The sequence below is a fragment of the Blennius ocellaris genome (assembly GCF_963422515.1).
Source record: "Blennius ocellaris genome assembly, chromosome: 16".
Lineage (NCBI taxonomy): Eukaryota > Metazoa > Chordata > Actinopteri > Blenniiformes > Blenniidae > Blennius > Blennius ocellaris.
In genome coordinates this window covers 13,653,357-13,680,211 of record NC_137665.1, presented here as the reverse complement: position 1 = coordinate 13,680,211, position 26,855 = coordinate 13,653,357, and the positions used below count along the sequence as shown (strand labels likewise).

General features: G+C 41.6%; 2 protein-coding genes across 2 annotated transcripts; both read left to right on the top strand.

Moving 5' to 3' along the window:
* Positions 1-5,798: 5,798 nt before the first annotated feature.
* On the top strand, positions 5,799-8,062 carry LOC308141760 (visual system homeobox 2; the record flags this gene model as incomplete). The annotated part of the gene is made up of 3 exons (XM_080511973.1): positions 5,799-6,033; positions 6,339-6,496; positions 7,640-8,062. The coding sequence occupies 3 exons, from the start codon at positions 5,799-5,801 to the stop codon at positions 8,060-8,062; spliced, it is 816 nt and encodes a 271-aa protein (XP_080368099.1).
* Positions 8,063-11,869: 3,807 nt separating this feature from the next.
* micall2a (mical-like 2a) lies at positions 11,870-26,654 on the top strand (the record flags this gene model as incomplete). Its single annotated transcript, XM_080511972.1, has 18 exons — positions 11,870-12,012; positions 13,844-13,892; positions 15,157-15,298; positions 15,510-15,676; positions 15,846-15,973; positions 16,048-16,551; positions 16,791-17,075; positions 17,136-17,140; positions 17,958-18,018; positions 18,914-19,080; positions 20,231-20,335; positions 20,525-20,589; positions 20,769-20,892; positions 24,927-25,029; positions 25,110-25,183; positions 25,266-25,380; positions 25,492-25,538; positions 25,626-26,654. 18 exons carry the CDS (start codon positions 11,870-11,872, stop codon positions 25,703-25,705), a joined length of 2,364 nt encoding a protein of 787 aa, XP_080368098.1. The 3' UTR covers positions 25,706-26,654.
* Positions 26,655-26,855: the final 201 nt, after the last annotated feature.

The following is a 26,855-nucleotide window of genomic DNA, read 5'->3' as shown; positions in this document are numbered from 1 at the left end:
ACACATCTCAGAGCAAAATGACCTACAGAGAGCAGTTGGGATCAAAAAGCAATAGAAAAAGATTTATTTTAGAGTCTGTTAAAATAAATTATCTGGCAAGTCTTCATGTATAGTCTGTGGCTGTCATAACTGTCACACTTGGTGTGTTTTGTTGCTATTTGAAGTCATCCATGACTATTTTAACAACATAAATTGCTCTGGCTGCCACAATATCTTCCATGTCGAAGGAACATCTCTCTCTATCTCTGAACTCACCATTGTTAATGTTTATAGCATTAATCTGTTTGTGGTTTCATTGCAAAACAGCACCCACTAGTGGCCCTACATGTTAACTACATCATTTTCAATGTTTCTGCGGTTGCAAATGAACATTGTTTTCAAAACCTTGCCATACAAACATGTAACTTGTCTGAAACAAAAACTCAGAAATGATGCATTTTCACTTAAAACCTTGTCGTGCAAGCAGGACCTAGACAAACGACAAACAAATTAAAGTCTTCCTTTTGTGCATGTCATAATGATTTGGTTCATTTCAGCTGATTTATTGGAAGCAAAACTGTGTAATAGGTCACTACATTTTGTGAACTCTCGGTATAAATACTGGTTTATAAAGTCATTTTCCCGACCAAAATGTCAATTTGGGCATATAGTGTGTTGAATTTCTTTTCTCCACTTCCATTGTTTGAAAACTTGAGCCTGACTGAATTCCCTTGAGTGCGTCCTCGAGCCTGACCATCAGATGTTTGGCAGTCCGCGCTGCCGCTGCCTCTTCCCCTCCCTGTGAAAGTGGACGGGGAGTGAGCGGCGAGCAGGAATGTTCCCGGCCGAGGCTTCTCGGTGTCTCTCCCTCTCTCTCAGCTGCAGGAGGGGCCCCGATGTGCCGGTACCTGCCCGCGCACATCTGTCTGCTCTCCGTCTTCCTCTCAATGGCACCCTCGTCTTAGATCATCTCCTCTTACTCCACGCTTGAGTTGCACTTGGCTTGCATGGAAAAAATGCGGACCGTCTCTCTCTCGCCTCTCTTGTCTCTGGCACTTTGATGTCTCAAGTGTGATTGCTCTTGGATTGTGGCCGCTTTCCCTTGAAGGTTTTGACATGAAAAGCAGGCTGGGCTCTCAGGTTTATCCCATGGCCAGTGATCCAGGACTAAAACAATCAACCTGCTCACTGTGGGATACTATTACCAGGGAGAGTGAGGCACCGAGCATGGGGGCTTCCTCAGCCATGAAATACACTTTTTGTCCAAGTTCCAAACACGTTCTCGGGGTGCTGATTGAATTATACCGGCACCCTGGACCCATTAATAGATTTGAGTGTGAAGCCTGTGCAGGCCGCTGACAGTAAAATACATATTAAAGACACAAGGATACATGCACATGTTTGCAGAGAGGTGGACGACTGAAAGGATCCAACATCCGTAATGAATTAAAAAGAAATGAGGCCAGTAATTGCAGTTAAGATTGACCCAATCCGATAAGTATGATAATGTGACACGTCATTAACGGCGCGGGCGTAAGTGACAACCCTTAAGCTTCACTTATACTTTCATTAAATATTGAATCTGTGCTCGGCTTGCAAACGACACCAGATAGATATATTCCCATGACGGTGGAGCTGACGATGATCATCCATCTCCACCTGACATTTGGCGGGACTCTTTATTTTATGAGCTAAAGTGCCACTGCAGTGGATGAGAGAGAACAATAACCTTCATTACATGAGTGATAGCTCGATACTCTGGGGGTGACGGTTCATCCACTTCTGACGTGACTACCAAGAAAGACATACATGATGGATATTATTTTGTTTTACAGTACTTTTTTTATCATCAACAAACTACAAGATTAGAAGACTGTGGCTCTGTCAATTCTTTGTTTAATCATGTATTTTTCTCCGGTGTTTATGGCCTTTTTTAAAAAAAAAAAACTGAACTAAAACTAATCACACTTTATTAATCCACTTGGGGGAAATTCCTTTTTCTGACTCTACTTTCAGTATCCATTATTTTCTGGGGACAGCCTTTTCCTTTTTTTCTTTGAATGTTTGAGATGTATGGAAGGTAAAACTATCAATTACTTTAATTAGAGTCCTAAGTCGCAACACCATGAATGCAGTTGCAGACTTTGCGATCGATAAATAATAATAATGTTTCTACGTAATGTATTTCTATACTTATGTCACTGTATTGAATCAAACCTTCAACATGTTTTCTGCTGTAAATAACTACTAAATATTCTGAGCTGCACAAAACATTTCTTTGCATTAAACCTTCCTGTGAAGACGCCCACCATACTCCATTTCCCCATCAACTTTCTTTATGGGGACACTTAAGTGAGAGCCCCACACTCACATTTGAAGGGGATTTCAACTGTCCCTCTCAGCAACTTTGCAATGAGTGTGAACAAGTTGAAACAAGCCCAATTCAAGCCGAAGGTGTGTGAAGAGCATCCCACCGGTGACTCGCTAAACCCGCGGCTAATGCACGGCCTGTCCGAGCTGTTGAAGCCCCGCTAATGATACGATCATCGCCGTTTTAGCCGTGGAGCTCGGCTGTTGCCTTGTCATTCAGGCGGTGAAAATACCAATACCGCCTGGCTTTAGCCATTACTATTGTTGTCTTAATGCCTCCTTCAATTATCCACAAGCAGGCCTTCTGAGGAGCGACTGTCAGAGCCGCCCCCCACTGGTTTTTCACCAATTTTGTCCCTGATTATCTGGATCAATGGGCATTAAAGGGCCCGGGCTCAGACAAACAGAAGTTTGGGAGTGGGGAGGAGGGGTTCTACTTTGAGACAGAGCAGAAATCCCTGTAACTGTCTGTGTGCCAGGGACAAACGGAGATGGCTATTCAGTCATCAGTCCCACCACACACAGTGTTTGTTTAGTCGCAGCTTAAATCAGACACTTCTAATCTATTTTCCTTTTCCCTGAACACCTGAGAAATCATTTCGTTCAGTCTCTGCCTGTCCTTTCCTTCAATTCAAGAACAAAGGCCTCTACACAGAACGCAGGTTTTAATAGATCCGACAGGTTTGATAATAAATCATAATATTACAATTGAAGGGATGAGTTACAATTATTGCACAACAACAACAAAAGTTGGTTTTCTTTTGGTGAAATCACAAAATCCAAGAAAGACAAATCCTGGGAAATAGAAAATAGATCACCCGATGGGTGCCCATCAGGTGATCTATTTTCCTCAACATAAATTTAAAGCTGATCAGATTCCAAGTGTGCTCAGTATGCAAATGATTATTTCGATTTAGCCTACAGAACATCCGAACAACCAAAGTAGTTCTCCAGCGTCAGTGTTTCTTTCTGAGATGATGGTTTGTGGACAGAAGAAAGCAAGGGAGAGGAAAACAGTCCACCATACCCTCAGTAAAAGGGTATGGTGTGCTCATCGTACCGAAGATATTGAGACATTTTATAAAGACACGAGAGCTGGAAACTCATTTTCAGGTGAAGTTCTTGGGACTTTGAGTCCTACGACCAACTAAAGCTAACACCACAAAGTGCAAAATTGTGAAAAACAGGGTGGACCAGCGACGAGTCCTGAACGTAATTCAACTGAAGATCGTCAGACGGAGCTGAAAACTACCAAGCAAACTCGAAAACATTGTAAGAGTTTCTGTTTCAGTGCCAAATTCTTCTGAAAAGGTTTAGTAGACCCCCCCCCATCCATGAATTACCAATAAGTCCATCAACGACAATGGTGAAGAATGTCAAGTGTCAGAAGACATTGTCTGTTAATGTAACTTAAAAATTGAGCCTTTCAATACTTCACATGAGCCCTGTAAATTAAGTATTTTCTCACATGAGCCCTGTTAATGCTCCAGTGTTTTGTGAGCTCGCGCCTCAGTGCTGTTTACATTTCTGTCTTATTATGGGGGAAACAACACATCTTCCACACACACACACTCCACTCCCCTAAATATTTTCAAATAGTTTCAACTCAAGCGGTCAAACTCCAAATTGGTGCCCTCCTAATCCGGACCGCCTGCCTCCGCCGAGGCCTTGATTTGTTGTTTGAACAGGTGCAGATGAAAGCGACGGCCGCGGCGCTGACTCACCTGAGCATCCTGACCGGCTGCCTCCTGCGCAGGTACCCGGCTGATCAAAGCCTCGTGCTGCCCGTCCGGTGGTGACAACGCTGACAGCTGCATGTTCTCACCAGCGCCTGATGAACAGTTTGTGGAGACGTGTGCTTCGGTGACATGTGTCTTTGGATTAATTGACACACCTGGGTTTAATTCAGCCAGACTGAGCCGGTGATCAAGTCATCAGAGATCCATCAACGCTAAGCTACATCTGCCGTGCTCAAAAGAGAGAGACGGAGAGAAAAAAAAGAAGTGCTGATAATCTTCCTGTCTTGGCTGTTAATGTGTTGATGCGCACACTTTGATCTGGATGGAAGATTCCTGTAAGTGTTTAGTAACAATCCGACTACTGATTGCAAGCTTCACCACAGTGGTAATTATATATTACCATTGGTTTGTTTGTGCGTTAAAGAAAGTGCTGCATAGAGACACACATCTGTCAAAGGTTGGCTTAAAACATGTTTTAAAATCGTTAGCAGCGTTTATGAGAAACACAAATGTCCAGGTTTGTTAAAATTCATAAATGTTTAGATATGTATTAATGACTGAAAATCATTCTAAAATTCTTTGAAAGACGGATTGACTTTTGTTTTCCCTAAACTCAGGGTGACTGTCATTTCAAGTAAACCAGCCCCAAAACACATTCATTTTTCTAAAAGGGACTGATGAAGCATCTGCTTGTGTTTGTTTACCAGTATGTTAATAAAAGAGTCATCTTAATAGGTGCGCTCTATTCACTAGTTGTTTAGAAGAACAATAATTTTCATCAATGGGGACCTCTCTGTCTAAAAATGGATTGTTGTAGTCTTTATAAACATACTGTATTTAAATGAAGTTGACATCGGCTGAAAATTGAATAATAATGAAGAAATGTATCACCAGCCGCCACTCATCCCCCTTGTTTCTTTGTTCACATATTTTTTCCATAGAAAATATTTTAAGACTTCTTGTGCTGGATGCCTTCCTGCCACAGCTGGGGTCCAAACTCCCCCCAAATCAGGTCCATACTTAAAGTGAAGCTCCACCACGGTGAATACCTGGTTCACTCTTTCAGTTTGAAGCTTAACGTTTTTGTTTTTTTTTGTAATTTTCAGGATTTCCGGCCTCGACACACAGAACCGAGCTGATTTCTTTCTGTTCATGATGTGATTTGTTCATATTGGATCTCGGTTAACTGATCCAATGAGAGCTCGCTGTGCACGTGCATGTGCACTTAAATATCTGCACAGCTTACTCAGCTTCCATCCATCTCACTCAGTGAAATTTCGGAAGACGTTGCAACTTGTCCGATGCAGGCAGAAGTTCACAGCACATGTGTGATGTCAGGAACTGACTGAAGGATGTGGTCGGAAAAGTTGTGACAAATTATACAAACACAGAAAAGGTGATGCTTTAAATCCATCGGGTGGTGAATCATTGGGTGGATTTCCACCTGAAAAGGAGTCCTGCTCTCTGTTTGGGTGTCATGTGACCGGGAGGGGGGAAGGGGGAGAGGATTGGAGGAGGAAGCTAAGGTGAGACCACCTCCACTATTCAAGTGTACCTCCAGCAGCCCAGAGGATACAATCAACACGGGTCTCTTCTCTTTCACCCTGGACCTTGAGATGAACTTCACCTCTGCAGCAGCCTCTTCATAGTAGGCTCCCTGGTCCTTTTCTGTGGACTGACTCCAGATACTGGGATCTGGAAAGCTTGGACATGTTTGGCCCCGGGCAGCTTGTGTCCACTCTCCTCCCTGCTGTTTTCCACTCACCTGCAGCTCACTTTTTCCCCGCATTCCCAACCAGACTGGGCTCTCAACCCCAAATCCTGATCCCGGGGCCTTTCATCAGCTACGAATCCCTGAGGAATTATCTGCAGCCAGAGCCATGCAAGGAGGCTTTGCTCCTGGCGACACAGGCGGTTGGGATTGGGCCACTCGCAGAGAGCATAGGTGAGTAGAAACAACAGCTGCTGTGGCCAAAATGGGGAGGGATTGCCTGATACTGGACTTGTTGGGATAAAGCGCCGCCAAACTGGCACTGCATGACCGCCGTCTCCAAGACAGTCTGTGAGCACCATCTGATTGCACTGTAAATGTTTACAGAAGACTGACTAACGGCTCGTAACTAACAATCAATTATCACGCAGTGTTAAAGTGGGCCTAATGATTGCCGTGCTAATTATCCAATCTAGAGCCATTAGTTCCTTGTCACCCGTTGGCGATTGTGTAATTGGTGCTTGCTCTGTGCTTTCCAGATGAACAGAGGCCAGTGAAGCAGCGGCGGGCGCGGGCCAACTACAGCAGCTGGCAGCTGGAGGAGCTGGAGAAGGCGTTCGAGACCACCCACTACCCCGACATCTTCATGAGGGAGGCCCTGGCCCTCAGACTGGATCTCATAGAGGCCAGAGTACAGGTAATTGGCATGCCACACGCCTGCTGGGATTGTTCACTTCATACTCACTCAACTTATATTAATTCTCCTGTACAAGATGCAAATTACACTCTTCAGCCCCCGAGTCTCTTTTCCATAATCAGCAGAGTTTGATAAGTCAGCCACTGTTATCTCCACTGTTTGGTCCAGACCTCAGAGGTTTGTTCAACACCGGAGTTCTTCTTTGACATGGAGTGGTGAAACCAGGAGCGTTCGCACCCTATTGTCTGGATTAATGCAGTTTAACTTGAAAGGACTGGCTTGCATGTTTCCATTTCTGCAGTTAAACAGTTAATATCACTGTGTAGCTACATTGTCTTCATGAAGCCAACTCTTTTATTTGTGCAGTAACATTTTCATCACCTACTTATTCACTCCTGTTTTGCACAATGCATTTTTGATGCAATAGTTTTTTGGGTTTGCTTTTTTTTTAATATATGACAGACATACTTAAATATTTTGGTTAAATTGTATCTGCATTGAGTTTATTTTTTCTTCCTCATATGCACCGAGTATTTTGGTGCAGTTTTTTGAATGTCGTTTTTAATCACACTATGATGGTTGTTTTTGTTTTTTTCCTTAATGCACTTATTTTTTTCTGAAATTGTGTTTTTATTGCATATAGACTAAAACTGAGTTGTTGTTTTTTTTTTTTTACATACGCTCATAACATATGCGTTCTCAAAATGTTTTAATATACTGTTAGGACAAATATAAAATATTGGTGCAAGGGGTTACATGTATTTTTTTTAATTATAGATGTATTTTACATATTTAGTGCAAATGGTATCTTTTATGTTTATTTTAATGCACTTTGGATTTTTGCAGCAGCTTTTTAATCACTTTACATGCTAAATGGAGTTTGTGTTCTGTTTTAGTTTTTAATTATACATGTATTTGAAATAATTAGTCTTTTGTCTGAATTGTAGTTTACTTTCACTGTGTGAACTGTTTGAAATGTGTTTGTAATATCATTTGTATGCATTTTTGCTTTTCAGTAATCAAGTTAACTTCATGTACAAATTGCAGTACAGACAGCAGCACAGAGAAAAGTATTTTCTCTGTATTTAAAATATTCAAAATTTTTGTCTTCTTGATATCGCATTCTTTTAAATGTGTTTCTAGGTTTGGTTTCAAAACCGCCGTGCCAAGATGAGGCGGCAGCTGAAGCTCCAGGGTCAGCTCGCCGGGCCTTATGTGAAAAGAGACGATGATGAGACTCTGGAGACGGCGAGCCGAGGTCTGAAGCAGACTGAGAGTTCTGACGGAGAGCACTGGGACCGGCAACAGGAAGGAGAAAACTATCCGTGGACAAAAGCTGCGGGTGGCGCGCCGAGCGTGCACGCTCCGCCGCTGGTGACCCCGATGTTGGGGAAGTGGGAGAGGCCGGAGGGGCCGGAGGGGCCGAGCTCGGAGGAGCTCCGCTCCTGCAGCATCGCCAAGCTGAGGGCCAAAGCCAGAGAGCATGAGGCCGAGATCCAGGGCACTGTAAACATGTCAGGAGGCGACGCACAAACACAGGAAAGCAATGCCACACACAATGACTGATCATTTCCCCTTTTCCTGTTTGTACTGACAATAAAATAAAGTGTAGATACTATTAATATACAGAAATATACTTTTAAACCCTTTTCAGATTTCAGAATTCCACGACAATTAAAGAAACATCCCTTGATTCTCTTTTGATTGATTTCCAGATATAAACAAGGCCTTAACTATTGAGTGGAATTTAATTTTCAGAGTTTGTATTATTAGAGTGCGAATAGTTCCTGCTTTAAAACCATGTATTTATCAGAGGACCATAATCATTGTTTGACTATAAACTATCTCCAATATATCCACATGTCCCGTCTCTACAGTTTCCAGGTCACTTAAAATATGTCTGCCTCCATCTGCTCTGATTGCACATACTGTACCTCTGTGCACATGCCGAGCGGTTCACAGAGAAAGAAAGACACAAACGCCGATGTCTTATCATTTCTGTCCATCCGAGCGTGCCTGAAATAGGATACAGTCAAGTAATTACTGAATGATTTCAGTGATGACCTCTTGGGGAGCAGGATGTGTGCACGCAGCCACACGTCCTCACAGGAAACAATGGAAATAGCTGAAAACTGACGTCTGACTGCACGGTATGGAGATGACACGATAAGGGTTAGTTTTTCTCTGAAACTGTACCAGAACAACTCCAGAGAACCAAATCGAGATATGTGTAGAGGGATGTTATTCATTTTGATGTCACTCTGGAACTGGCTGAATGAAAATCCTTTAAGTGTCGGGAAAATCTAAAAGGCAAATGTGAATAATTCCTTCAACAAATAAAGTGACTTTACCACTTGATTGAATACGGTAGTGTCACATAATGCTCTGTGTTGTGCACAGGTAAAAGGCTTTTAGATGGCTTCTAGATGCATGACCACAAAGAAGTGTTGAGTGAGGCTGCAAGCCTTCTCCATGCATTTGACCCCAGGTTGAGCACAGTGAGACTCTGAAGTGTCACACTGCCCCCTTCTGGATATGCACACGTCACCAGACAAATAGGAAAAACGAGTTCAGACAGAAGCCTGCATTTATTTGACACTGTAATGTAAGTTACACATCTCTTTTTGTGTTGCCCACAATAGTCTTAAAGCTGCTTGGCCTCCGTGCGACAATTAATAAACAATTGATGCCTTGAAGTGTTTGTGGCCCCATTTTAGTGAACGAGGTCAGCGTGGGTCGCTCACATTTCAAAGACTCAATTTCAACGCTGGCCTCACACTAATTACACCCCCCATGTCGGAGGTTTGAACGCTGACCGATGAGGTCTGTGGGTCAAATTTGACGTGAGGCTATTTTTCAAAACAGGTCAGAGAAGCACATGCAAATATTTGGATTGTCGTCGGGTTGAAATGACTGCAGACTTTCACCAGAGCACTGCGAGTCTAAATCTTCAGAATCATTTTACTCCCTGAAAGTTGCTGTGACATCAAGTTATAAGTTATAAGTTTTTAGTTTTTGGTTTTTTTTGTCTGCTAAAGATTTTGTGGGAAACTCAATGATATGGGCTAATTAGGTCAGGAATCCTATATGATGGTGGTTGGCCTCAATTAGTCCCCAATTAGGCCCCACACAAAGAGAACCGAGGTTGAAAAAAAAAAAAAGCATGTCATAGATTCAGTTCAAATTCACTGTGTGCTGCCTGAGATAGCAAGTTTGTGGTTTTATACTTTTAGAAATCGCGCAATGTTTTACTTCACTGGAACATAATGTGGATATGCTATAATAAAGGAAGATCAACAGAAGGGATCTAAAAACCTCTTTTAATGCAAAACACATAGTGATCTGATATTAATGCATGGGAATAAGTGCAAATTTGAACTTTGCTTCATTAAAAATCATCAAAAGAGAATTGGTCAAAAAATAAGATTGTGTTTTCGCTTGATTGGAGGACAAGAACATGCAAACTCCACACATAAAGGCCTGAATTCAAACTGGGAAAATATTTCTTTATGGACTTAGTTATGATCTCTTAACTATACAGTCACTGATTATTTGTCTACAGAATGTGCTGGCAAATAAATCTGTAATTTACATCGTTTAAATGAAAAAAACCAAAGACCCAGTAATTCATTGCATCTCAGTGGGCCACATGGTATGGACATGGTGGGGTTAGTTTTCCTGTTCACTCTATAGGTGGGTGGGTTTCCTCAGGTTTGTTCCAACAATCCAAAAACAAGAATTTGAGTTTCTTTGTGTCTCTCAATTACCTGAGAGTGGGTGTAACTGTCTCTCGGTGTCATCCGTGACCTGGTGACCTGCTTGCCATTGTCAACTGGGATAAAGAATATGGTGGATGGACGAAGCCTTTCAGTGTGTCAACTATAAAAATAGAACCATTTAGTGGAGACAGGAGGGCTTAATGGATAAATGTAAAGGGTAACTCTGAACTAATTTGTGTTATTTCACTATTGTCTTCTTTTTGACATGCAGTGGTTTCTAAGTGAAGTGCATTATGTGCTAATAAATCCAAAAGAGAGTAAAGGTAGGCTGATTCTCTTCAGTTTGAGTCATATAAATAAAATCCAGATAGTGAGGACAGGAGGGCTTAATAATCACAAACGAGATGAGAACAAAGTAATTTGTGTGGTATAATTTGATCAGACTGTCTTCCGTTGTCTCTGGCATTTGACCTTTCAGTGGTTTATCAGCAAACTATAAAAACTGTATGTGCTCTGAAGTTTGCCTCCAGTGATTCAGTGGTGTCAAACATACGGCCCACGGGATGACATTGCAGAGCATAGAAGTCAATTAGAAGATATGAAGTTTTTAACAGAAGTCGTGTAAATGCATTAGCATTTGTTCAAACATGCACGGTGAAGTCTGCACAAATCAAAGCCTGAGGGGGGGAAATAAGTTAAAGGTACTCCTTTCATGGTAGTGACAGTACAGGCATCTCAAAACCATGTTTGCTTGTCTTGAAAAAAAATGTAAAGTTAAAAAAACTCGCAGAACGAAAGGAAACGGAGTTTTGCTAACATACTAGTCATTACAATGGCCTTCAGCACTGCTGCAGCATGACCATCCAGTCAACATTCACCAGCTTATTGAGGACATTAAAACTTATCCTTGGAAAAAAAAAAGTCAGAATAAGCACTTACTAATTGCACATTATTTGTCAATTCTACAGCCATAAAGTCTAAATCAACCCAACTACTGTAGGAGTAAAAGAGCAGATCATATCCTAACATATATGCCAATTGAACCAAAATAGGTTTGTCTAAATAAATGAACGGAAAATGGGATCAAACATGGATTGTGAATTAAGCAGGGTTCAATAATCACAAACAATATATTGAAATGCCATTTATATCTAATCAACAGTGTTGTCTTGTGCTGCGTAAAATGTGCTTCAGTAACACTGGCCTATTCTTTTTTCTTTTTTCTTTTTTTTTTAAACTTATTACTCATTAAAGCAGAAAAACAACAATTTACTTCCCTGAATGAGTGTGATCCGTCTTTGCAGGGTAGTGAATGCCTGGACGGCCTCGGTGCCAATTACTTCAACGAGTTTGTTGGGTGGAAACTGCGCACCGGTGGGGGCGCACGCACGCACGCACGCACGCGGGCGGCTTGGAGAGCCGTGAGCGCGGTGACAGGCAGGTGAAACGAGACAGGAAACAGGACACAGCTGCAGCAGTTCACGGTCTTTTTGTTTTTCCTCCTCCTCGTCTCTTTCCTCCGGCTCCTCCGCCGCGCGCACAGTCCTCCTCCGGGTCCTCCTACCTCCCGGTGCTCCTCCCGGTCCTCCTCCTGCGCCTGTTGCGCGCAGCCTGCCAGTGTCTCTGTGGTGCAGGCGCGCCGGGACTCGCGAGCATGGCTGCCATCAAGGCTTTGGAGCAGTGGTGTAAAATGCAATGTGAAGGCTACCGAGACGTGGCCATCACCAACATGACCACCTCGTTCAGAAACGGCTTGGCGTTCTGTGCGCTCATACACAAACACAGACCGGACCTCATGTGAGTATGAACAAGTGGGTGACATGCAGGTTGATGCTGCTTTAACTGTGCGATACATCCTGGTAAAGCGTCTCAGTTCTCAAGTTCCAATCATTTCTAGCGTTTCCTGCATATGTTAAAGTATTTTATGATTACTTTTTAAAATATTGACTATTTTTAGTGTTTATAATACATCTCATCCTAGAAATTCACATAGGATTTTTCTGTTGATGCATTTTGTTTTTGTCTTTCATGAAATCCATCCTGCATACGAAAGAAATCACGTTTTAATGGTTAAAATCTACTGTTCCCTGAACAGGAGTGGAATTTCCCTGGTGCCACCATGTGCCCCCTTCCCACATGTCCATTATTGAATCAGGTTGCAACCTGATTTTTAAGTTAAGAGTTATAAAGGTCAAACCTGAAAGTAATGTGAACAGGACCAACTATTTCCTTGATATCCTTTAGGCTATTTCTTTGGATTTTCACTGTAAAAACTAAAATGTATCATATCCAAACACTTTGAATATGATGGCAAGGGCGTAGTGGCCTGGTTTGCCACTTTGTATTGATTCTAAACAAAAGTGTCCAGAATAGGGTGGGAAGAAACTTGGATTATGTTGTTTTATCTCAGTATTACTATTCTAAGTCACTCAGTCTACAAGAAACACTAACAATAACATGAATTTAAGACCTTCTCTGTCAACTATGACAGTTTAAGAACTGTTTGTATGATCCTTTTTTTTGTTGTTACATGGATATAAATTAATTTACTTTTTATGTAAGTTGTGTTTTGTTAGTTCACACCACTTCCATAAGTTTAAACGTATCTGAAATTAGTATCACTATAAATTAGTAATCAGTAGTATGATCCAGATATCCCATATTGTTTATGATCCTTATTGCTTTTATTTAAAGTGATTACAATCAGAAAGGATGAGAGCAAAATGAAGCTTGTGAAACCTTCTGCTAGTTAAACTGGACCTTCCAAACACACCAGGGCTCCAAGCTGCTTTTGCATTTTCCCCTCACTTTATGTAGTTTTCATCAGCTCGTATTGTTCAATATCACACCTAAAAATGTATATTTGATGTAACTTCTGTCAATATTACATTCATTATTGGATTTGTATTTTATTCACTATGGTTTATTTATATCGCATATCGCACCATGTTTTTATTTTAAAAATGTATTTTGTGCCATATTCATTTCTGCTTCCGATTTTCCCTGGAAATGAAAAGAATGAGAATTTTTAGTGAGCCCAAAACATACTCCTTGTGGGACACCACAGTATAAATTTATTTCATCTGCCTATACAAGTGGTTTCCTTTCATTTCAGAAGCTCCATGTTCCCCAATTTTTTCAGATTTATTTACTAATATTTCAAGATCAATGGGACCAAATGTAATTTGGCTTCTTCCAAAACACGACAGTCATGGAATACATGATTAAATGGACATGCTAAACATTGTTATAGGTGCTGAAATATCCTGCGTTTTTGCTTTCTGCTTTAAAAAAAACCTTTATTACGTCATAGGAGTCGTGCTGAAAATTATGAGGCTGAACTTTGACTGTCTCGACAAGAGTTTCTGAACTAGAAATGATGAATTTTGGTCAGTATTATAGTTTTTAACTCATTTGAGCATCTGTAAATGGTAAATAAGATCATTTTACACCGACGTCAAAGCATTAAAATATTCTAAGTTTAATGAATGCCCTCTGAAATTGTGAGGTTGCGGTGCCTTGGGCTCAACAACTCTCCGAATTACACATGTCTCTGTTCTCTCTCTCTCTCTCTCTCTCTCTCTCTCTCTCTCTCTCTCTCTCTCTCTCTCTGTCTCTGTTTTCCCAGAGACTATGACTCACTCAAAAAAGAGGATGTGTTTGAGAACAACACACTGGTAAGATGTCAAGTTGTTCAACCTTTGTCTGACTGAGAGGAGCAGACATCAGTACTGGAGCGGCAAAGTCTGATGTGGCACAAAACATCTACTTCATTAACCCCAGATACAAGATGACACACACGCACACACACACACACACACACACACACACACGCTTGCACTGTATTTATTCTTACTTTGGCATTTATGCAGCAGATTGGTTAAATATTTAGCTGTTTCCACATTTTCTTTATAGCTCAGCAGAATGAGTGAAACACGTCTTTCTGCTAATTCCAGAGTTCCCTTTTTTTTTTTAACGGTTTTAAATATTTGCTCTTCCTCTGTCCACTTGAACTCATTTATTTTAGTAACCTCATTGTGACATGGGCAGCACAGCTGGGATCGCTCCATTATTTAGTCATGTACTCATCTTCCCAGCTTGCTCTGAGGATTACAGGCCCTGTGTGACTTCCTCGTTGTTTTGGATCATCCCGGCAGTGTCAGCAAGAAACCCCGGCTCAGGGGAGTGACCCTGAGAGTCTAGTTTTGTCCCTGGTACATTCATTTTGAATGAGGCCTGCTGTCTCCTGCCACTCGATCCTGGCGATGACAGTTCTCATGAAGCAGATGCGTCACATTTCTCCAATGCCGTGCAACAAGAACAGATTTGTGGTGAGAAAGTAGCGCGTTTGGTTGGGTTTAAAGTTTTTTGGGGATCTGCTGAAGATGCTCTCTGTGCTGTAACGTGAGCATGCAGCTGGTGTGGTAATTCACACCCTTCTATTTTTCATGAACGGGGTCGTGTTCCCTACAGGTTGCAAGTCAAAAAATGTGCCCATAGTGCAAAACTAGTAAAAGACATTTGTCAATTTTCTTCTCCTATATTAGCAGGTTGTGCTGTCAGTTGTGCTTTTCCTTTAAGTCTATGAGCATGTGCAGGGTGACTGTAAACAATGCCCTCATTTCCTGCTCTCTTATCCCTACAAGCACTCAGGAAGTGCTCTTTTCATCACACGGCCCTATTTAGACCTCCCCAGGCTTTGCCACCGAATGCTGCCGATCTATTTAAACTAAACAATATTGTCTTGACATTTTTACACATGCTGTAATTGTGGGAGAGAGTGAGTGTGTGTGTGTCTGGGGAAAACTATGTTTTCACAGGGCAGAAAAATAGCTTTCTTTCTTCGTCACACTCTGCCATCAGGTGTTTGGTCTTGGCAGGAGCCTGCCAAATCTGCTGGTTTAACTGTTTTTTTTTTCTTTCTCCTCTCTCTTTTCCAAGGCTTTTCAGGTGGCAGAGGAGAAGTTGGGGATCCCGGCTTTGTTAGATGCAGAAGACATGGTGGCTTTAAGGATCCCAGACAGGCTGAGCATCCTCACCTACGTCTCCCAGTATTACAACTACTTCAAAGCACGGCCTCCCAGTGAGAATACGTCAGCCGGAAATATCCTCAGCAACGACACAGACAAGACTGACTTCTTCACCCTCCTACTTCTTCAATTCTGAGCTTTTATTTTTTTTTTTACTTTTTTCTATTCTGTATAGGCTGAGGTTTATTGTTTGTTGTGCTGCTGTGTGTGGCTCACATCAATGGTGTTTTTTTGTTTTGTTTGTTTTTTTTGCCTTTTCCTCAGTGGGAGGTGTAAAAAGGCCAGCAGAGGGCTCCAAGGAGGAGCCATCAGAGAAGAAAAACCTCCCAGTGGTTGCCAAAAGCTTTGTGTCTAAAACCGCCATTGAGAACTGTTTACCTTCCATTCGTGGACCTCAGGCCTCGCCCAGGCCGGCCAGAGCTGCTGCTCAGGTCAGCTCTCATGTCAAACCAGACCTCGTGTTTACTGCACCTCTCATCTTCTCACGCTTTAACTTTTTATTACCCCAAAGAGAGATCAGAATGTTGTTTGTTTTCGGCAATTGAGGTGAGTTTTGTTTCACATGGTGTTTGAGTTCTGGTTTATTCCTTCTCTCGGAAGGTGGTCTTGGCAGAAAACGCCAACAAAAACGGGACTCTGAACAGCAAATGCGTTGCGTGCAAGACCCACGTTCACCTGGTTCAGAGGCACTTTGTAGAAGGAAAGCTCTATCACAGAAGCTGTTTCAAGTAAGAATTTACTCCCTTTATGCACCAGTTTTCATTCCATGAGTTATTTCAAAATATTGAACTTCCTCTTCCAGGTGCAGCGAGTGCTCCAGTGTGCTTCATGCAGGAGGCTACAAACCTGGGAAGAATCTGGACACGTTTATCTGCAACGCTCACCAGAGTGCTGTCAAACCTCCCCCGACTGAGAATGGGACCAGAAATGGGCCTGCCGTTTCAAATTCACGACCGGCTGGTACCGGCCAGCCTGCATCCAAACCCTCGTCAGTGCTAACGGCTCCGCTGAATGTCGGCCCGAAGCCAGTGGCTCCCGCTCCACCCTCACACTCCTGGACGGCTGGGGCCCAGAGGACGCAGGCAGCTCGGCAGAAGTTCTTTCAGGCTGCGCCTCCGGTTACCGAGGTCTCAACAGGTAACAGGAAGCCTGCAGTGCAGCAGAGTGCTTCAGGAAGGCCCAAGGTCCCACTGAGCAGTGATGGTGATGAGAACAGAGCCAGGATGATGAGTGGGAAGAAACTGGCTCATCAAAACTTCAATAATAATAACAAACGGCCGTTTACCATCAGATCAGCAGAGAGACGGTGAGTACAGAGTGTGTGGTAGATCTACTGTAGACGGCACCAGAAACATTGAAGGGGTTTCCCAAAATGTCCCTAATTAAAAAAAAAAATTAATTATAAGAAGTGACAGGAAACTGCATTTTTCTTTTCTCAAACACAATTTTAGCACCCAATTTGACTGTAACACACTTAACTCTCCACTTTACTGTACTCTGTGCAGCGTTATCAGGCTGATGCTCGAGGATTCTTGCTCTATGCAGGTTTGGTTATGAGCCAAGTCCGACTGACAGGCTTCATTTGCGAGGGGATCACCGCAGCCAAGGCCCAGCAGGAAGCGGTGCAGGACGGGCTCCCACCAGCCACACAAACAATAAAGAAACGCCGTGTCTGAAGACAGTCGACAAAGACGACACCAGGCCGGCGACTGCACACAAAACGGCCAAAGGCGAGCCTGGCTATGTTCATTTCGATTCACATTTTCTCAAACCACTATTTGACAACTCGCCAACACCCCTACCCCCACAACCACCACCTCCATCCTCTTTGTCTGTCTGACACATTCACAGAAAACAAAGCCCTTTTGTCATCTTTTGTCCTATTTACAGAGCAAGTCAAGCTAGCGTGCTGCTAGCTGACATTTCAATTTCTGTCTCCTACTAATGAACTTTCCTAGTTGAGCTGCCATTCTCCTGGGATGGATGTGTGTGCGGGGGTGGGGGGGGTGTAGGGGTGCTGCAGACAGAAACACAATTATTGCATGGTTTCATCGTGGATAGTATTCAGATTGTTTTATTTTTGACATTGACAGGTCTTCCTGACTTGGAAAATAACTGTTGCGAGCAACCAGTTGTTCATTTAACCCCCAAAAGACTTGGCATTTTAAGTTTTTAAGTTTTGCCTTTTCTTAAATACCTAATGTTTTAGACGATACTATTGTTTCATAGGTGTGACTGACAATACGATCTGAAGTTAAAATTACGTCACATCCAGCTCCAAAAGATGCAACAGTAAATCATCCGAAAGAGAAACAGGCACATGTTGCCTCGGGTCCTAATGGATCGATACAGATGTGGAGGTGATGATCGGTCACCTCGGTGCTTTGTTTGCGAGAGAAAACATAATGAAACCGGTGGCTGCGCTCATTATCAGCTGTTCAGCTGGATGTGACATGGAGGAGTCCAGGGAGTTCTTTTGTTTATTGTTCACAATGAAGTCGGCGCAGAAACGGATGTCATGTAAGAAAACACTTCTTCAAAAGTGAGTCATTTTGGTGGGCCAATAGGGAATTGGAAGATAAAGTAAATTGACTCTTTATTAATCATCAATTGTTTCTTTCATAGTCAGTGTGGCTTGTTAAGCATTTTCTGTATTGAAGTCGTAGTTCTCTATCAAAATGATCAAAAGGATTTTCTTTTCCCCCCTGACAGATGAAGCCTTCAAAAATTGGAGTATGAAGCTCAAGCCTGTGAAAAGTGAGCGAGGACTGAAGTACGTAGGAACCACTCTGGCAATAATCATTAAATGATTCCCTCACCTGAAAGTAGAAAGATTTCCCTTCCTGCCCATCTGACCTCTCAGCTCCTTCACTCTCCAGAAGCCGTCACGCTCCATCCATCTCTGCTGTCGTTGACTGGCTCAGAGTGCATCCGCTAGCTCTGTCTTCCATCCTAACAAGCTCCAAGAAGCAGCAGGCCTGAACTTTTCCTCCTCTCTGTGCTTCACTTTCCTGTTTCTAACCCCTGCTGGTGGTTCTCCACTGCTATCATCGTCTTTTAATATGGTGAGGCTTTTCCCTGGATTAAATATCTGTGTATTCCAGTGCTTTCAAACGTTGCTTTTTTCTTCTGCGGATGCAGCAAATTTGTTTGTCATTGCAAAATCAACATGCACAACACATGTATTGAATAAGACTGACTGCAATGCAACACATAGTTTCCGTGCACTGTGCTTTCATACAATTTCAAATTGGGAGAATTTACAATCTGAAAGAAGATGATTATCAATTCACATAAATTAACAAACTTTTATATTCACAGACACAATAATAATATCGAAATATATTATAAAAGGCACAAGCCTTTTTTTTAATTAACAGCCGTTTATGCATTGTAGAGGAATCGGTCTTGGCAATTGACAAATTGTATTTATATTTCATTAATCACCTGACCTTGGACAAAAATTATTCATATATGTGAGTCAAACTGCAAAGGAATAAAACCAAAACGTTATCACATTACATATTTAATATTGTCCAAATCTAATTCCAACAACGTCAGATGGATCATGATCTTTGTCCCACACTCCAGGTTGGGAACTTTTGATATGAAATATAAAAGCTGTATTTACAGTTATTTCCAAAGTATTTTATTTTCTGCCCACACAGAGATGCTGAAGCCTTCTTGGAGCAACATGCACCTGCCTTCACCTCCACAGTTCCCTGTCACGTCTCTGTCGGTACAGGCAGGCCTCCAGTCGGCCTCCATCAGCTCCATCCTGCCCCCTTTAAGGAAGGCAGACCCTCAAAACCTCCGCCTGGCCCCGAAAACTTAGGTGAGACTCTTCTGAGCATTACAATAGCACTTCTTTTTATTAAATGAGTTTAAAAACGAATAATTTCTTCATTATCGGTACTAGTCCGTAGTGTTTGAAACCTCTTTTCTCGCCGTTATCTCGGCAATTCGTATTTTTCCAAAAATGAACTGTCTACAGCCCATCGTGTGTCTGTGCTGAGCGACCCTTCAAAGCAGTGACATTAAAAGCAGCACTGAGGCTTTATAGCTCATAAAAGTTTTGAGTTTATCTTGTTTAATAGACTTTTAATTCGTATTTTCAACAAGACTGATAGTGTACAGCCAACACTGCAGATAGTAGAGATTTAAAGGTGGCGAGGACCGTTTACCATACTTCACTATCTTGGTTAACAGCTTATTAATGCTAATCACAAAACAAATGTGAGTTGTTGAATGTTTCTTTTGGTTTAAAATTTTTTATAAGCAAATTATAGGAAGTTTAATTTTAAGCCAATAATGATGCTTTATGACCGGATAGAAATGTAGCTAAAACTTAATTTACCTGTAAAGTTTTAATTCTGACACAGTAGAAACCTACAAAAATATGGGTTGGTATCACATTTTAGGATGATAATGTATAATTTATATGGGTGTGTGTCTGTGCACTATATGAAATGGTATATAGTTAACAATTAAAAATGTGTCAACTATTGTGGAATATTTAGCTTTTTTGTGTTGGAATGATTTGAGTGATTTCATTCAGTTTTAAAATTCACTTTTTGTTTTTCCAGTCATGTCTTATGCTCACCTTTTCCTCATCTTTTGTTTCACCCTGTGAAGTAGTTTGAATTATTTTAACCTACATGAAAGGTGCTGCACATGTAAAGATTGATTGACTTCATCTATCAAATTGGCACACAGCCTTCAAATATTTCTGTAGTTGTTATTTTATTAATGTGACCTTTGATATAGAGGATCATCAGGCTATTAATTCATCCGAAAGCGATTTATTACCAAATGAATAACACATTTACCTCAAAGCAACATATGTGAACCTTATTGACTGAATTTTTGTTCGATTGATCTTAAAGTTTTGAGATCGTAGAACCAGTTTTATCGATTCGAGCTGCAGACAGATGTGCTTCGAGCCGCAGATGTCCAACATGTAAAGCCTCCTCTTCTTATTCCAGGTTTTAAACACGCGAGTCGCTCACCTGTGAAATCCCCACCAAGACAGCCGGCGGATGAGTCCATCAGCTCTCCGGCGACTGCAGCCAATCATGGAAAGCCATCGGGTTCGTTCCTATCTCTCCCCCCCCCCTTTTTTTTAAACGGCATCAAAACCTCAACCTCGATCTGTTGATTTTATAAGAGCAGTCATTTTTTCTTACGAGTAAATAAATCAGGTGAAGTCATATGTGACAATGCTTTCCTGAAGAGCTGCCATGAAAGGACTATCTAATCCTATTTTATCTACCTCTTAGCTGCTAAAAAGGGAAAGTATTTGTCACCCACCAACGCCTCCAGGCCTGAAATGAGGTCACCGTCTGTAAGTTCCCTCCATTAAGTCTCTTAAGAGATTAATTAACAGCTCTACAAATATGCTTTCATTACATTCCCACCCCAAAAAAATGGATGACCTTCTTTACCTTAAAGTGGGCAAAGAGAGAAATTTTAAATTAAAATCGTCTTTACTTGACACTCAAAGTTCTTTGTTTTTAACGTCAGGTGGCGTCGTATCACGTTCCCATGGAGCAGATCGAAAGGGAGCTGAAGGATATTGACTTGAACGTGGCTCAGCTGGAGAAGGAGGGTGTGGAGCTGGAAAAGAGGCTGCGCAGCTATGAGGAAGGTACGTTCCACTCTGCTCCCACAATGCACCAGTCTCCCCTTGCTCAGTCCTATGCTTCGTCCTGAATATGAACTGGGAGTCATGACACCACACGATAACAATCAGACTTTTTGAGAGGTCAGTCGTGCAATTTGACAAACCAGAGGAAGTGATTGGGGGGATGTTCACTAGCTTCTGTGGAAAAACAAGCTGAACCCATTAGAAGATTGGATTTTCAGCAAAATAGACATTTAGTTGGTGCAAACACCCACAGACATGCTTGAATGTCAATTACAACTTTTCTCATATTACAAATCTCATATTGTGCCATTATGTTGGTGATTATGGGGATGTACCATGACTACTACAAATCCTCCGCTTGATTCTGTTACGATTGACTGAAAATTATAAAAACATCTGAGAAATGTGAGTTTTGAAACTAAATGCATATAATAGCACACAAAATGTAGATAGACTTGAATATTACAATTTGTAAATGGGCATTCAGCGCTTTGAATATAAATAATAGTATTTGCAAATGTTTCCCAGAAAAGCGATTACAAATATTTTAGGTCATATATTGCTGCACATATACAGATAGATCTCAAAAATTGGAATATAGTGGAAATGTTTGGCGTTTTCTTCCCCCATTCAACTAAAAACTTCATTGTATGAGAATGTTACAAAATTGCATCCATAAACTGACCACAAATATTTGTCATTGCTCTTGTAACTCAGTCATATTTGGTTTTCCGTATCGCTGGCTTTATGAACCTTTCTGATGGCAACAAGCCCGAGCAGTTTCCAACTTGCATCCGATCTCCGTGAAGAGAAGCCAGACGTCATCAACAGGCCAAAGTTGCAATTTTTGCCCCCCTGGTATGAATAACCTCCACCCAGAATGTGGTGCTTTGTGGTGTGGGTGGGCTTCTGAATCCCACTGCTGTGTCAGTGAGCAGTGTCCTGGTTTCCTCACGCAGCTGGAGGTGTGTTGTGTGTGTGTGTGTGTGTGTGTGTGGGGGGGGGGGGGGCTGTTCCTGCCCTTTCTATTACTGTTTCTTCAGCCAAATGAGGTGAGAGCCACAGCTGGCCCACTGGGATGTTGCTTCCCCCTTCGAGGTGGTAAAAGTCGGGGAGGGGGGCTGATTGCTTTGCTCAAGGTCAACATGACTTAGGTTTTCTAATATATATTCCAGTCGATTGCTTAATATATTTCTTCTTTAAAAAATTTTTTTTTTTAAATTCCCATTGAAACAAGCCACAAAGGAGGCCCGAGCATGGTGTTTGATTAGATATTCATCCTGAATTGCACTCCACAGAGGATGTTATCTTTTTCTCAATTGGATGAAAACAAGAAACTAGTACACAGGAACAGATGAAAACGACCTTGTTTGCTCTGGTTATTGTGGGAACACGTGCATCTCTTTGTACCATGTCTCAACCTACATTGATTGATTGCGATTGACAAGTTTCCACCCTAAAATCAATTTATCCTCCTGCTCTGGTTTTCAATTCTGAGTTTGGTGAAGCAGAACATGCCAGCTGTGTTTTAGTGCCGAGTAGCTGGAGTGAAAACTCTTTGGTGAGAACTCGCGGTCTTTACTTGTAATCCATCACTTCTATCCCAATTCATCCAGTTTAGGGTCAGTGGTTGCCCTGGCGACTGTGCTCCGATGGACTGGTGGCCAGTTTATCACACAAATGTCAGGAAACCTCAAATATACGAGAGGAAACCTGCATCTGGAGAAACATGCAAACCTCGAACACTACTTATTTAAGGATCGACTGAGATTTGGATGGAACATTATTTCACAGTTGATAATTAAAATTGACAAAGGGTAACTTATTTAAGGTTTTGTGTGAGAGTTGAATTAGTCCATTCATGTGAAATGACCAGAAGTGTTGCACCTCCAGTTAACTTTTTTAGCCTGCTCACCACAGTTCAGTCTGTGGCTGCGCGTGCTTTATACAAAAGCATGGCTGAAAGACAAGGAGCGTGGTGTTGGCGTACTTTTCGTCCATTAATAAAACTGCAGCAAGGTGTAGCCTGTGTAGCAAACACATTGCGGTCCTACACCGCGGTGACACAAGCAATCTTTTTAAGCACTAAATAATTGCACAACATCTACCCACAGACATGGGACGGAGAGAAAGTTTCACTAAATGAAAAGTATTTCCAGGTCTGTGACAGTGCCTTGTTTTAAGCATCTCACTCAGAGAATCTTAATAGAGCTTTTTTGTTTTTTTGCGTCATGTGAAAAAATTACAGAAGCTAAAACGGTTTAAGAGTAACATTAGTCATGTGAGTCTTTCAAGTGTGGCATCGCCGCGTTTTCAGAAAGTTCTACCTCGGCACCTTTTTTCCAAAAGGTTGTGTTTTCTGTGGCAACGGCCACTGTTGTCGTGTCACCGGACAATGAAAACGCAACATATTGCACAGGTGTAAGTAGATGGACAATGAATGGATCCAGGATGTCATGACTCCTGGGAGTTGGTAGTTTTATTGTTGAGACACCAGTAATGGCAATCCAACTTCTCTGCGTCTGCGTTCCAGAGGAATGTCTTGTGTGCTCGCCATTTTTAGAACCAATTGTTCCCTGCCCTAGTGGCCTGGCATGTTAACTACATGGTTTTCAGCGCTTCTGCTTTTTCCGTGTAAAGAGACATCGTTAACAAAACTTTGCTGTGTGAACGGAAAACGTTTCTGAAATGAAAACTCAAAAATGATGCATTTTCACTTGAAACGTGTTTTTTAGTCTTTCAAGTGTGAATATAAGGGACAAACAAATCTAACATTTCACATTTGTATTTGAAAAAAAAAACTAGGGTTTGTGGTCTCTTTGTGTTTATTTTGGCTTTGGGGTGAAAACGGGTCTCAAATCTTGAAGGAAGTGTTTGGGTGGACCTACAGTGTTACTGATTGTAATGATTTCTACATTATTTGAGTGGTTGACTGGTGTGTATGAACCTAACAATGCCTCTATTGGCTGGGTTGGTGCTTCTACCAGGACCTACTACTCGTAATAAAGGAGTGATTGATCCTAATAGGAGCTAGATAACTATAAAATTAATCCATTTGTGATGTGCCATGAGTTTTGACCTAAACACTCCCTCCTACTCTGTAGTAGACACTATAAAGGTCAACATTACGCATTCCACTAAATCTGTAAGTAAATAATAATAATAAAGTGACTGCAGGCATTCCAAGTATTTTTCATGCACCTGTAGTTCAAAAAGACATAAATGATATATTTTTAAAATGTGAAGCCGAGGTGTCTTTATAAAATAATAATTAATAAAAAATTGCCAGAGTGAAATGTCGGGTGACTAACAGCGAGTCTACAGTAAATAAGGTTTTGCTGGAACATCCTGTTCTACAGCGTGTGCACGAGTGGCTTTGTCTAATGAAATCATTTAAAGACTCAGATTTAAAATTATCAACAGTCTAGGCTCCGTTTTAAGACGGTTGGCTGCGGCGTGGCGCCTTAATAAAGGTGTTGACTTAGTCCCAGGAGGTGAGTCACCCACCATGCTAATAACAGCCCCCCACAACCCATTCCTCCCTCTCCAGAAACCTCTCAGCCTCCTTTCTACACACCAGCCAAATCATTCTCAAAACCTCATTTGCACCTAATATCATTATTGTGTAAATAAAACAGTCTTAAGGAAAAACAAATGGTTTATCATGTGAGAATAATATGAGTCGGGGGTGGAGGACTTTAATTATTCAGGTTTTTTGGGTTTGTTTTTTTTAATATTCTTCACTTTGCATGGTGGAGTGTGCAGAGCCCGAGTTGTACTTAAATGTTGCTGTCTGAACACTTTCTTTGAGCTTAATTTATCCCTGCAGGATTTCATTTACTCACAAGTCGGAAACATTTAGCCGGATCGCGTTGAAGCGTATGAGCTCTGCCGAGCTGATGAGTTAGGTTTTTTTTTTTTTTTTTTAAAGAAGTGTCTGCAGTCGGTGCAGCTGTTTAACACTCGCATTTGATTGTAATTGGTTGCTAAATGTTTTGTATTTCTTTGTTTTTTTGGGGGGGGGGGCCATTCAGAGGGTGAGGGAGACTTATTGATGGACCCGCTGATGGTTGACTGGTTCAACCTCATTCGGAAAAAACAGATGTACATTAGGAAGGAGTCAGAGCTGGTGTACATGTGAGTACTTTTATTATACCTAATCTTTGAAGTTTACTAAACATGCCTGTTTGACGGCGTTCACTGGGTGCTTGTGTCAGAGCCAGGACCCAGGAGCTGGAGCAGCAGCAGCCAGGTGTGGAGGGGGAACTTCGCAGGCTGCTGGAGAAGCCAGGTACGAGATCAGACTCCCCGTCTGCCCGCGCAACACCTTCCCTCTTTCCCTCAGTCATGCGAGTTTGTCAACTCTGTCACAGATCATTTAAAGTCCGGAGAGGAGCGACAGCATGAGAGGAAGCTGATGCAGAGGCTGATGGAGATCGTGGACGGCAGGAACGCCATCGTAGAAGGTCTGGACAAGGACAGGCTGAGGTAACACAAACATACATAGGAAGATTTCTTTTTTCTTTTTTCCTCTACAAGCGACAGTTAATTCAGTAAAAGTCACATACGAGATAAATTGAGTTTTGGGTGGATTTTCAGGGAGGTGGAAGAGGATCAGCAGTTGAACACTATGATGCAAAATCTTGGTAAGTTTGTCCTGAGACGTATTTGTCATAGATTTGTCCTGCAGCCGTGAATGCAGCAGCTAATCTGCGGTGTTTGTTTGGGTACAGGACTGAAGAGAGCCAAAAGTAAGAGGAAATCCTCCCTCTCCAAACTGTTCAGGCGCAGAAGTAAAAGACGTGTTGAATGATCCTCAAGGGAGGTTTTTTTTATTTGAATTTCTTTTCTTTTTTTTTAACCTAAATTATCATAATTTTTACTGTCTTAATAATCATTTTAAACATTAAAGGTTTTTATATTTCATGACTGAAGTCGACTGCGTGATAATGGGAAGGAAATGGGAGAGTTATGGAATTATTGGACATGAAGGATTATATTGATATTTAATCTGCACCCTTTGTTTGAGAAAATGTTCAATCTAAAATGTTGAGTTCATTTGTTTTCTTGGGTATATATTCACCTTCAATTCTTAGTTTTTGTTGTTTAGTGAGGTGTGTCTGTTTTCCAAATGGGCTGTAATGTTCCTTTCATATACTTCACTGTTTAAAGAAGAAATGTGTGTGATAAATGTTCACATGTATGTTCCCCTTTTATCAATCACACAGCACAAGGGTTATAAGAAAACCTCGACTTATGGATGTACCATATAATATAAAGAGACTATATATTTGTGGGATGACTGGAATGACATAACATATTAATTTTATCAATATGAAATGTGCTTGCCCCCCCCCAAAAAAAGAAACTAATAAACTATCATGGTGTGTAAATGACGGCGGGAACACTGGCTGCTCCTCGTGGAATGAGGAGTCAAAATCGTGTAATCCTTCAGCAGTCTTGATCCAAAATGAAATTATTTCAGTATTTATTAAATAATGGATTTTAACAAATTTCCTGTAAGGATATTAGGGCGAGCCTCGACAATTAACTTTGAATAGCTGTGGAGTGTAAAATTGAAGAGCCACACATGTTGAGCTGCTGCAGCCTGACGTTCCTCTCTCCCACTGTACTGTAGGTGGCAGCCTGGGTATGCTGTATCACCGGCACACAACTTGGAAATCCAATTTGCCACAGTGCAGACAGTTAATTTCTTTGCTAATTTTATAAATGCTGCAAAAATGTTCAGCTGTGCTGATGCAATAATGTTATGTGAAAGAGGATTAGGCAGAGCAGTAGCTTATGGCTGGCGAAGGCTTATAAACTATAGGTTGTATTGAGCTCTTTATCTTCAAACCTGGTTTAATTAAACGTTACTCCTTACTAATATCTGCATCAGAATTGCTCTGTATACCTGAGCTATTAAAATGTTTGAAATGGCGCACGGAGTCACTAGCCTGTGA